Raw genomic sequence first — 13250 nt, forward strand, 5'->3', positions numbered from 1 at the left:
GGTTCGACGTAAATCCTACTGCATCCTAATTTAAAGGTTTCCGCTCAGCTTCTAGAACAAACAACACTTTAAACATGAAATACAGCAACATATTCACATGAGTAAGAGCACTTTATTAGATGATCCAAAGTTTTCTGCACAGGATGAATCCAATGCCCCCCTCCCTTTTTTAACTGAGCTCCACACAATGTCATGTCCCACTGTCCTGCAGCTGGTGGAACCACTGTTGTCCAAGCACAGCAGTCTGGTCAGGGTTTGTTGATCTGCTCCAGTCGCAGCTGAAGTGATGCACTCACTAAAATATTGGAGATTTCAACACAAGGCGTGTTACCTCGTCTCGTTAATCAGACCACAGTTGGAGATTGAGCTCCACAGCACTTTGTATAAAGCCAGCTTTAAAAATAAGAAAACAACTATTTTAACAGTAAAACAACTTTTAGGCTGAATTTCCACACTTAAAAACAATCACATATATTATTAGATTAGTAATAACAATGCCCAACAATCAAATATCAAAGCTTGTGTCTTCAATTTGGAAGACTTGATACTCCTTTGGTGTTTGTGTCTCTCATGAGGAGTTTTCATGCTTCTTTAGATTCAACTCTCAGATTTCTTCTATAAAATATTTGACTGTAATACCGACAGACATTTGCAGGTTTAACCAACAAAAACACAATATTTCTCTATTGTACAAAACAAATGCAGAACATAGAGCTTAATTAGCTAAATGTCCTCATACTCTAATAAAACTATCAAATATCTCATGGAACAGTTTTACTGAAGTCCTAAAAAGGTGAAAAAATGTTTGTCAGAAAAAGGGAAAACAGCCCACTGAGATACCTGAGTGATGAATATACTTAAAGTCAAAGCTGCTTTTGTATTGTTCTCAGTTGGCTTCCTGTTGTCCATCTCTGGGTCTTCAGAGTCTGCAGACCTCTGTCTCAGTCTGCTCCTGCTCCACCCTGTAATCTAGCCCACTCTGTCTTCTCTCTGCTGCTCAGCATCATCCAGCACACCTGCTCAAACCTCCTGTCTGGCACATCACTCTTTGTGTTGTGCTCCTGCCTGTCCCTGTCCCCGCCCCTTTTCCTGTCCCCGTCCCTTTTCCTGTCCCCGTCCCTTTTCCTGTCCCCGTCCCTTTCCTGTCCCTTTTCCTGTCCCCGTCCCTTTCCTGTCCCCGTCCCTTTTCCTGTCCCCGTCCCCGTAAATTGCCTTCTCTTCTGTTTTAACAAGTCTCTGCCAGTTCCCTGCCTATCATCGCCTGCCTGAGTATTCAACGTTCTTGGACATGTTCTTCTCTGTGGATCATCACACTGTGGAATAACTTCCTGGATTACTTGAATGCTGCATCTCGTTGTGAACCTGAGCTGATTTCTAAAAAATAAGATCTCCTGCTGGGTTCCTCCATTATTGCATCTTGGTGCCGTTTCTACCTGCAACACTCGGATCATCTTATCTGCATTTGTTGTTCTGATGACGCATTCATTCACATTCTAGACTTGTTCGTTGTCATCACGATCGCTTGTAATTTAGTTTTATTCTGCTTCTCCTGAAGAAACTGTTGGTCTGGTTCCCTCCTCTGGTTCTGACTGGGATGACTGGAAATGACTCATAAAACAGCACAAGCTACTCCAGAACTTTTGTCAACTGATTGATCAGCTTCTGTAGAACTTGTGTCAACTGATTGATCAGCTTCTGTAGAACTTGTGTCCGGTTCTTTGATGACCTGAGCTGAGCCGACTTCTCTGTCTTCACCAGCTGAATGAGTAAACTGCTCTTTGTTTTCCTTCTCCGATGCTGAAAGAAACAGAAATATGATGCAACTCAGAATTCTCAAAAGAATCAAGATATTTTAAATCATTCAACAAATAGGGTCCAAAACCCTAAAAAATTATATTGACCAAAAGATTTATTTTCTAAAATAAAAGATGCAAAGTGAGAAAACTAAAGTTGTTTTGTACTGAATATTTTTGTTAACGATACCATCAAGCTGTTTTGAAACAAGATTTCTACCGTATTGAATTATACGTATTATATATTACCATTTTGTTGTTAACAGTACGAACTAGCCATTATTGCTGCCTGATGGGGATGTGAGAGGTTTTTCCCCACGTTTGTACATTGCTGCTGTGGTGCAGTCAGAGTGTCTGCAGGCCACAGAATTCCAATCCAACAAAGAAAACATTGTTATACCAAGTGTTTAACCTACATATCCACCGGAAAACTGGAATAGACAGTTTGGGGGTTCATTGTGATTCAGATGTACAAAGTTTGGTTGAAAAGCCGTTCACCTGTGGAGCTCTAAAAGAGTTTTATAGACTTTAAAACTCCTGGAACTCTCCATCAATACAGTAAATAAAGATCACTGAGTTCTGAGTTTAGTGTTCAAAGTTTTTGTGCATCACAAAATGAAAATATCTCATAAAAAGAAGATTAAATATACTTGTTAATTTCAGTTGATGTGTAGTTTGTTTGTTTATTTACTAGATTTTTGAGTCTTTTGTGACAGGTTCCCAGCTTCTGGGAACTCTATTGTGTTTTTTTCCCCCTGCAGGGTACGTGGTGGAGCCACGTCCCAGCCGCAGGTGGTGCCGGGGACTGGCGCACCTGCAGACTATCGGTGATCAAGCCACCTATTTATGGACTCTTCTCACGGTTTGCCAGCGTTGGCGTGTTTTGGCTGATTCCAAAAACCCCGACTACACCTTCCTCGATTCTCGTAGCGACTAATTCCTGTGTGGATTATTTGGAACTCGATTTTTGGACTATCGTTTGGATTCTTTTCTCGGACTACTTTTTGACCCTGCTCGGGATTGTTTGCTGTGAGTTTGCCTTTCTGGCTTGGAATTAGAACTTATTGTGGACTCCATCTCTTGTGAGTTAAATACACTCCTGTGATCTTCAATAAAGTTTCTTGGGAGACGATCCGCCACTGTGTGCTGCCTGCTTTCGGGTCCTGGTACAACCGTTCGTAACACTTTTGTATTTCTTCCCACTCTTAAAATTCAGCAAACAGCTGGAGGAAGATTATATCATGTGGAACAGAACAAACTAAGTATATCAATCAACTCCTTCTGAAACCTTTCAAGTTGATCAGATTTGTGGAATAAAATAATAAAGACAGACTCCAAACCTGTTTATTCAGTGGAAGATTCCAGACCAGATGCCTCCTTCTCAGCTGGATCTGGTTTATCTGAGACCACCTCAGTGTACAGTTTTGTACCTTCATCACTTCCTTTCTGACCCTGACGAGGCCTCTTCTGTTGTGATTGAGGGGAGAAATCTGAACCAATGAAGAAACAAACCAATACACAGTTTACAAAAATACGCTGGTTTATACATATGATGTCCTCTCATATGGAGGAGTTTAAACTTGAATTTCAGGATTTAGAACAGAACAATTCCTGCAAATAAATTTGACTTTAACTATAGGAATTTGCAAGTAAACAGAAAAAGAGACAAAGGTTAAAAAGACTGAACCTCGGTGGTTTCTGTGGCTGTTGGCTGGAGTCTGTTGAGCACCAAATAGCTGAAACCTGTCTCTGAGACGTCTGAGCCAACCTGAGTGAACAGTGTTAAACAGGAGAACATCAGCTCCACTGAGTCTGCTTGTGAGAAGAGGGAGCATTAATGTCTTACCCTGTTTTTGATGCCTCATCTTGTACCTGACTTTCACCTTCTGGGGAAAAAAAAAAAACATTTCAATCAGGTGAAACTACCTGTTGCTCCCAGTTACACCAAATATTTGTCTAAGACCACCAACACTTTCAGTTTATTACAATATTCTGAAACAGAAATAAATAGTTTAGACCAAAATGCTGATTAAATTCATAAAACTAAAATTAATGTCAGTAGTTGTTCCTGTAAACATGACTGAGTTCTGAGTTTAGAGTTCAAAGTTTTTGTGCATCATAATGCAAAAATATACCATAGAACTAAAATCTTTGAGTATATCAGACCTGTATTCAGCAGCTTTACCTTTAATAGGAGAAGATGTCAGAGGCAGCTGACTTTCACCATCTTCAGCTGTTTCATTGTCCCGTCCTGAAAGTTAAAATTCAGAATCCACCGAAATATTAATCATTTATAAAACAAGTGTCAGTCTTGTATTTATTCCAATATTCTCTACAAGAGGCAGAAATAAATATATTACAACTAAATGCTAATATGAATCTATAAAAGGAGAAAAAAATATACTTGTTCATTTCAGTTGATGTTCAGCTTGTTTGATTTTTACTACTTTTTGAGTCTTTTATATTTCTTCTGAATCTTGAAATGTGAGCAAACAGCTGGAGGAAGATTATATCATGTGGAACAGAACAAACTAAGTATATCGATCAGCTCCTTCTAAAACCTTTCAAGTTGATCAGATTTGTGGAATAAAATAATAAAACTCCAAACCTGTTTGTTCAGTGGGAGATCCCAGATCAGATGCCTCCTTCACAGCTGGATCTGGTCATCTGGTTCATCTGAGACCAGCTCAATGTCCACTTCTATACCTTCATCATCTTCATCATCTTCATCACTTCCTTTCTGATCCTGATGAGGCCTCTTCTGTTGTGATTGAGGGCAGAAAATCTGAACCAATGAAGAAACAAACCAATACACAGTTTACAATAAATACACTGGTTTATATATATGATGTCCTCTCATATGGAGGAGTCTCAACTTGAATTTAATGATTAAAAACAGAATAATTCCTGCAAATAAATTTGACTTTAATTGTAAGAATTAACAAGTAAACAGGAAAAGAGACAAAGGTTAAAAAGACTGAACCTCGGTGGTTTCTGTGGCTGTTGGCTGGAGTCTGTTGAGCACCAAATCGCTCAAACTTGTCTCTGAGACGTCTGAGCCAACCTGAGTGAACAGTGTTAACAGGAGAACATCAGCTCCACTGAGTCTGCTTGTGAGAAGAGGGAGCATTAATGTCTTACCCTGTTTTGGTGCCTCATCTTGTACCTGACTTTCACCTTCTGGAATAAAAACACATTTCAATCAGGTGAAACTACCTGCTGCTCCCAGTTACACAAATATTTGTCTAAGACCACCAACACTTTCAGTTTATTACAATATTCTGAAACAGAAATAAATAGTTTTGATCAAAATGCTGATTAAATCTATTAAACTATGATTAATGTCAGTAGTTGTTCCTGTAAACTTGACTGAGTTCTGAGTTTAGAGTTCAAAGTTTTGTGCATCATAATGCAAAAATATACCATAGAAATAAAATCTTTGAGTATATCAGACCTGTATTCAGCAGCTTTACCTTTAATAGGAGGAGATTTCAGAGGCAGCTGACTTTCACCCCCCGTTTGATTGGCCCCTCCTGAAAGTTAAAATTCAGAATCCACTGCAATATTAATCATTTATAAGACATGTGTCAGTCTTTGCATTTATTCCAATACCTTTATAATATCGTCTGTAGATCACTACACCTGCCACCACCAGCAGCAGGACGACTGCAGACAGGACAGCAACCAAAACTACAGATGAACTTTCACCTGCACAGAAGACCAAAAGTCCACCCAAGGTTCAGCTTTTAAAGCTGTTTTTAGCAGAAATAAAGGGACAAAAAGCTAAAATGGTAAGATGGAAGTGGTGCTAAGCCCATTTAAGCACACTCAAAAGTTAAGCTGGGTAAACTGGGAGTAAAGCAACATCAAATCCTACCAGGGTAACAATCCTTTGCAGTGAATTCAGCAGTTTCGTTGCTCAGGGGGTTGCTCACGCGGCAGCTGTACACTCGTTCATCATGCTTATTGTCCAGAAATATCCTCAACTGAGGGCCCGGCTGGGTGTTTCCATAGAAGAACCACTCGTACTCAATATCAGGCTGAGGTGCTGAGCACGTCAGCAGTCCAGATAGATTTGAGCTCTTGCTTGAGTTTGTCTCACAGGTGATTGTTGGTTTAGCAACTTTATCTTTAGGAAGACAGAAAGTTATGATGCATTTGTCACAGTGAGTGGTTTAATATATTAAAATATAATTACTGAATACAAGGCCATCATAAACAGCCAGAGATCAGAGTCAGCAGTAACGGGCAGCAGTACGTTAGGATTTAATGGATATTTGAAACACCAAACTCTTGTGAAAATGATGAAACAAAAGTAAAAATCTGAACAAAGTGAAGTTCAGCTGCTTCACTCGGTCGTGTTCTAAATAAAACTGCTCCAAAATTAAACTGCTCAATTATACTTTACTGAGGTTCAATCAGAAGATAAATCAATAATTTTCTTTTAATATCTATTACAAATCTTTCACTCTGGTTCAGTAAAGTATCGGCAAAGAAATACTCACCAATAACCTGCAAAGTATAAGAATAGAAATAGGATTTCTCTTGCGTGTATAATTCCAATTCATACAATCCGCTGTCTTCAGATCTGAGGTCGGTCAGATGCAGCTCTGCAGAGTGCCAGTCAAGAGTGGTTCTGTTTTTAAATGGGTCATACACATCTTCTTCTTTGCCATTGAACTCGACCACTTTGTTGTCATTATGCAGCCACAGAATCAGATCAGGCTGCTGCTCCTGGATCTGTGGCTTTAATTTCACCTCCTGACCCTTGAGACCATATTTTATTGACTGTGCAGCAACTAGAAACAGAACAGAGGAGCGTTAAAATAAAAACAAGGGTTATGGTTGCTCAAGCACCTGAGTTTGGACAAATCCAGAATATTCATCTAGTTTTTATTCCATTTTCATTTCCTCTCATCAAATTGTTCAGCCACTCAGGACCAGGACCAGCCGACAACATCACCCACAATCAGTGAGCCTGTTCTGATCCAATAAAACACAGTTCTGGACCAGTAATGTTGACGGACAGCAGATAGCTTTCAAATGAACAATAGCAGGAAAAAAAAGTTTGCTGTCAGAAACAACAGATGGAATCTCTAAAACAGCAACTGAAGGGTCACCGAGAAAATCTCATAGCTGCAGCATTAACCAATAAAAGCCGCCATATTGTCTCATAACTGTGGGTGTGTATGAGAGAGAGAAAGAGAAGAAGTTAGGAAGTCTCTCAATTCTTATCACAGAAATATTACTACACTCAAACCAGCATATGATATAAAAATGGAACTTTTACAACTAAAATAGTTTAAAAAAATAATGAATCAAATGATTGGTTATTTTCCGAGAGCTCAAACGAGGCATGAATCAGCACAACACTGATTCCAGAAAGACTCACCGAGGCAGAAGATCACATCAGGAAAAATGCCTGGAAAACCCGAGGAGCCATTCCAGGAGCACACATAGCGCAGGTGAGAGTAAATTTAATATTCAGTATTTACTTCGTATTAAAGTGAAAGTATCCGCCACCTGCCATCATCCATGTTCGGAGCCCTTCGTATTCCCCTCTCCCCGGCCCTCCTATGACAGCACAGACTTTGCCCCAGACTTTGCCCTGGTGTGTATTCCCTGACTGGGCGGGGCTACTACCTGGCCACGCCCACCAGACCCTGCACACCTGCAGCTCATTCATAGGCCATTAGCCACCTGCCTCCTGCTCAAAAAGAAGGAACAAAATGGCTGTGTGGGGGGGAAATCATTTTATTTACAGCTAAAAAGTTGTAGGTAAAATCAACTTAAATTAATGTAGTAACTTGCAGGAGGCTTCTTCTTACTGAAGAATTTATTTTATTTCAGGAACTCGAACAGGTAGCATTACTTTCGGTCCGCACACAGGTATAACCGACTTCCGCTCTAGTTTCTTCTACACAAGAAATTTCCCGAACAGTAAACAACACGTTGTCCCACCTAGTGGCCTGGAAGGCATTTAACATCAATAAACAGGTTTACCACACCCTTCCCCCCTTAAGTGTTTTCTACACCCTTCAATAGAACATTATGAATTTTTTTTTTTTTCCTTAATTCAATTTAAAGTCCTTCAAGTAACTGGGCAACTTGATTTCCCTTCTTGAATGTCGCCTCAGTGGAGTTGGGGTTGTGACAGTTCTTTGTTCTGTCTCAGAACTTCCTACAGCTTCAGTAGTTGCAGGCTCCTCCAACTTCTCCTCACTGAGTACCACCTCCTCAGCTTCCAGCCAGGCTTCACTTCCTTGATCCGTCTGACTGAGTGTCATAGAGGCCGTCTGTGGAAGGTTGTTGCGTTCTTCTGGTCTCCGGTGGTGTGTGTGAATCTGATCCACATGTCTCCTCACCACTCTCCCATCACCTAGCATCACTTTGTAGGACACTGGTCCTGTCACTGACTCAATGAGTCCTGGGATCCACTTTGGTCCGAAACTGAAGTTCTGGATCAGCACTGAGTCTCCTGTTTTGAACCAGCGGTCCTTCGCCTTTTTGTTGTGATCTTTTGTCTGTTGTTCTTGTTTTTTCATCACTTTTCTGCTTAGATTTGGGTGAATCGAGTCCAGGGTGCAACGAAGCTTCCTCCCAAGAAGTAGCTCTGCAGGTGATAACCCAGTAGTGGTGTGAGGAGTCACTCTGTAGCTAAATAATACTCTGGCTACTTTAGCTGTCAGTGTTCCCTCGGGGCATTTTTTCATCATTCTCTTGAAAGTTTGTACAGCCCTCTCTGCTAACCCATTACTGGCAGCATGATAGGGTGCAGAGGTCACATGACGAATACCATTTTTTTCAAAAATTCTTTGAATTCTATACTGGTGAAACAAGTGCCATTATCAGACACTATCAATTCCGGCAGTCCATGGTTACTAAAGCTGGTACGCAGGCACTCAATTGTGGTGGTTGATGTTGCAGAGTTCACGGGATACACATCCATCCATTTGGAATGTGCATCAATGAGCACAAAAAACATCTTCTCCATAAATGGTCCAGCATAATCCACATGAATGCGGCTCCAGGGTTGTCTGGCCAGTCCCACGGGTGTAATGGGGCAGGTGCAGGGACGTTGCGGTATTCTAGACAGGTCATGCAGCTCTTAACAGTATCCTCCACCTCTTTGTCCAGCTTTGGCCACCACACATAACTCCTCGCCAATGCTTTCATTCGGGACACTCCTGGGTGGCACTGATGAAGCTGTCTCATGACATTTTCCTGTCCTGCTTTTGGCACAACCACCCTTGAACCCCATAGCACACATCCATCTTTGATGCTGAGTTCATATTTTCTCACCTCATAGGGGCCAAACTCCTCCCTTTTTTCTTTTGATGACCAGCCGTTTTGTACCATCTCCCGCACTCTTGAAAGTACTGGATCTGCGTCTGTCCATGCTTTCACTTGGTCAGCTGTCACCAGTGTGATGTCAGAGCTCTCCAACATGAGAACCCTCTCTTCCAGCTCCTCCTCTGTTACCTCTGGTAAAGGAAGGCGACTTAAGGCATCTGCATTACAGTGATACCTTCCTTCTTTATACACTATTGTGTATTCGTAGGCTCACAAGGTTACCGCCCACCCCTGTATTCTGGGTGAAGCCATTTGTGGCACAGCTCGCATCTCACTGAAGAGTCCCAACAAAGGCTTGTGATCTGTCACAATAGTGAATTTCCTTCCATAAATGTACTTGTGGAATCTCTTTATTCCAAACATCACAGCTAGTCCTTCCTTGTCCAGCTGGGAATATCTTTTTTCTGCTGGGTTTAGTGTTCTTGAGGTGAATCCAATGGGTCTCTCGGTTCCGTCCGGCATAAAATGCGACAACACAGCACCTACTCCATAAGGTGATGCGTCACATGACAATACAAGGTCCTTTTCTGGGTCATAGTGCACAAGAACCTCGGCAGACTGCATCAATTCCTTTGACTTGTCAAAAGCAGCTTGTTGAGCATCACCCCAATGCCACCTTGTCTCCTTTTGTAACAGTTTGTGTACTGGTGCAAGTACAGTTGAGAGATTGGGCAGAAACTTGTTATAATAGTTTAACAGTCCCAGGTACGCCTTCAACTCTGTTACATTTGAAGGTGTGGGTGCCTCTTTGATTGCTTGTACCTTCTCATGTACTGGGTGCAGTCCTGTCGCGTCCACCTTATGACCTAGGAACATCACTTCCTCATTCATGAACAGGCACTTGCTTCTTTTGAGTCTGAGACCTGCTTCTTGTAGCCGTTTCAACACCCTAGCCAGTGTCTGCAGGTGCTCCCGGTCGTCTTTCCCTGTGAGGAGGATGTCATCCAAAAAAATGGTCACATGAGGGATGCCCTGTAACAGTCCCTCCATTGTCCGTTGAAATATTGCTGGGCTTGATGAAACCCCAAAAGGTAGCACCCTGTAGGTGAATAACCCCTTGTGAGTATTTATGGTCACATACTTCTTTGCTTCTTCGTCCAAGGAAAGCTGGTGGTATGCATGACTGAGATCCAATTTTGAGAATTTCTGTCCACCTGACAGTGTGGCAAACAGATCTTCAATTTTGGGAATTGGGTACTGCTCCAACTTTGAGATCTGGTTTACCGTCAGTTTATAATCTCCACATAGCCTTACTGTATCATCAGGTTTCAACACGGGAACCACTGGAGTAGCCCACTCTGAATGTTTCACAGGTTCTATGATTTTCTGTGCAAGGAGTCTGTCAAGCTCCGCCTCTACTCTTCCTCTCATGGCATATGGTACAGGTCGGGCTTTAAAAAACCTGGGGGCTGCTTCCTTGTCTACATATATTTTCGCTGGGGGGCCTTTAAATCTTCCAAGTTCATCTTTAAACACTTCTCCATACTCCCCCAGTACCTCATCCAACGTCTCTTCTGCCACATTGTGGATTTGGGTTTCGGGTCTCATCTGGACTTCCTCTGCAGTCTCTACCCGGACGTGATGGACCTGGGTGTTTCTCTCCACTGTAAACCTAGCCTCCTAATCCAGTACCTGCCTACCAAACTGGGGCCTGCACCTCCTACCACAACCACAGGTAAGTCTAGGGCTCGCCCTTGGTTCTGCACCTTAACTACAGCGGCTCCTAAGACTTTTACCTTGTGCCCTGTATATGTTTTGAGCCTGACTCGACATGGGCATAACTTTGGTGTTCCTTTTCCCCTGAGAGTTTTGAAAACTGAGTAGTTAACTACTGTAACACCACAACCTGAATCCATTTCAAACTGTGTGTCTGTCCCATTTACTGTCAAAGTCTCTATAAATGGAGCTTCTGCTGGTATGTCAAGTTCGTCCAATTTGTACAATGTGTACATGACTTCCTCTGAGTCTATGTTATCTTTTTCTCCTTCCCCCTGGCTGACATAATTTGCTCCCTGAGCTCTCCCCTGTTTGCCTGTCTGCACTCCACCTCCTTTGGCCCTCAAGTTCTTTGCTGAGCCCTTAAACCTACACACTTTTTGAATGTGGCCAACTTCCCCACACTTGTGACAGGTTTCCTTAATAAATCTACAGTCCCCAGCCATGTGCTGGTCACTACCACACCTGTAGCAAACTTTACGCTGGTTCTGCTGGGTATATGGGGTCTGCTTTGAATACACCTTATGCACCGCCTGGGGTGCCCTCATGTACTGGGGCACGAACTCCGGAGACTGCAAGTCCTTCACATCTTTGCATGCCGTCTCAATGGCCTGCGCCAACTTCAGCGCCTTGTCGAAGGTCAAATCCGGCTCCGAAAGCAGTCTGCGCTGTATGCGATCATCCACGATGCCACAAACCAGCCTATCCCGGATCATTTCCGACAGCTTGTCCCCGTAGTTGCAGTCTTGAGCCAGTTTCCTCAGCACAGCAACAAACTCCATAACTGTCTCCCCCTGCTTCCTGTATCTGGAGTTAAACTTACAACGTTGCACAATCTCGCTCGGTTTTGGGTTGAAATGATCCTTCAACAACTTCACCAGTTCATCAAAAGTCTTGTCACCCGGTTTGGCGGGGCTGACTAAGTTCCTCATGAGACTGTAAGTCTGACTGCCCACTGCACTCAGCAAAATATCTTTACGTCTACCTGCATCGTCGATCCCATTAGCCCTGAAAAAATGGTGGAGTACTTCACAATATTCTTCCCACTTCTGGGATTGACCATCAAAAGGAGCGGTGCTTCCAATCATAGCCGCCATGTTCTTTTTCCCAACAGCCACAGAGTCCGGTCTGCAAGGTTTACTTAGCCACTCAGCAGCCGCTTTCATTCCTCTGTATCCATCCGAGGCATCTGTGGTGACTTTATCCTCGTCGCCATTTATGTAGTAACTTGCAGGAGGCTTCTTCTTACTGAAGAATTTATTTTATTTCAGGAACTCGAACAGGTAGCATTACTTTCGGTCCGCACACAGGTATAACCGACTTCCGCTCTAGTTTCTTCTACACAAGAAATTTCCCGAACAGTAAACAACACGTTGTCCCACCTAGTGGCCTGGAAGGCATTTAACATCAATAAACAGGTTTACCACAATTAATAACTTTGCTATCCTGCAATATAAAAATGAACACTGCCAATGAGTGATTCTATCTTCACGTGATTAAAAAAAATATGCTCATTGTGTTATTTTGATTTTCCTTACTTATTTCTGTTGAATCATCGATGAAGGTTCAATATAACAGTTAGGCTGTCTTTAAAAGAAAAATGATCAAATTAATAAATTTGATCATTTTTCTTTTAATAAAAAGTGAAGACAATTCCCACAGACCCGAACACCACACAAGGGTTAATAAAGCCTATTTTTGTTTTTCGCGCTGTCGAAAGGCAGATTGGTCAATAAATCGATTAAAGCTGTTGATCAATCACTGCGTCTGATTGCTGACAAGAGTTTGATGGGAGACCCGAACATCTTTAGTCTTTCAAAATATATGGGTAAAATAAAAGTTAAGATTCCGGATTTATTTAAATTGACAAAAGCTATATAAAATCTACTGCTCCATAGTCTTGTGAATTCCTCTTTATGTATCTCAACTATCCATTGGTGGGTCTATAAATTTGGAAGCCGATTTTACATGATATTCTGTACATCCACATGGATTCAAGAACAAATGTGAGTGCAGATTTCATGTTGTGTAAACGTCTTTTTGGATATTTTCGTGACTTCCCCAAAACAAGATCACACTTTTTGCTGCGTAGTGTTTTTTTGTTTTATGCTCGTTTTTTTTTTAAAATTGCACATTATAAATATTAAGTGGACAAATGACAGTCTTACCGTGTGGAAATGAAGATAAATTCAGTATTTAAAGTCCCTGTTCTCAGCGAGGGGGGATCCCTCATCCGCGGCTCTGCTTCAGTTTCTTTTCCTTAAAATGTCTTTCCTGTTTCTCTGTCTCAGTTTAGCATTGCCGCATATACATTTCATTTCAAATTCAATTAAAAAGTTAAGATTAGATGACAGGAAGACACACGCAACAACAAGTGTGAATAAACAC

General features: G+C 41.8%; 1 protein-coding gene, 1 long non-coding RNA gene and 1 pseudogene across 12 annotated transcripts in view; all 3 read right to left on the minus strand.

Moving 5' to 3' along the window:
- The window catches only part of LOC130537971 (nipped-B-like protein), a 68974-nt gene extending 55724 nt beyond the window's left edge, over nt 1-13250 (minus strand). For 4 of the 11 annotated variants that reach the window (XM_057055226.1, XM_057055179.1, XM_057055218.1 and 1 more), the window contains exons 1-6: nt 12401-13138; nt 7317-7500; nt 6299-6592; nt 5671-5922; nt 5406-5501; nt 3979-4044 (exon numbers count right to left, since the gene is read on the minus strand). In XM_057055226.1, the coding sequence (XP_056911206.1) occupies nt 3979-4044; nt 5406-5501; nt 5671-5922; nt 6299-6592; nt 7317-7479 (871 nt within the window). In that variant the 5' untranslated portion in view covers nt 7480-7500; nt 12401-13138. Of the gene's footprint in view, nt 1-3978; nt 4045-4832; nt 4858-4934; nt 4974-5266; nt 5327-5405; nt 5502-5670; nt 5923-6298; nt 6593-7316; nt 7501-12400 lie in introns of all 11 variants that reach the window. The other 7 variants (XM_057055233.1, XM_057055196.1, XM_057055187.1 and 4 more) reach the window with 5 other exon arrangements.
- LOC130538121 (uncharacterized) lies at nt 1186-3563 on the minus strand. The gene is made up of 3 exons (XR_008953771.1): nt 3481-3563; nt 3134-3283; nt 1186-1797 (listed from the first exon to the last, which is right to left on the minus strand). It is a non-coding gene; the product is annotated as an uncharacterized LOC130538121 (long non-coding RNA).
- Nucleotides 7600-12410, minus strand: LOC130538113 (uncharacterized protein K02A2.6-like; annotated as a pseudogene).

This window comes from Takifugu flavidus, chromosome 1 (assembly GCF_003711565.1).
Source record: "Takifugu flavidus isolate HTHZ2018 chromosome 1, ASM371156v2, whole genome shotgun sequence".
NCBI lineage: Eukaryota > Metazoa > Chordata > Actinopteri > Tetraodontiformes > Tetraodontidae > Takifugu > Takifugu flavidus.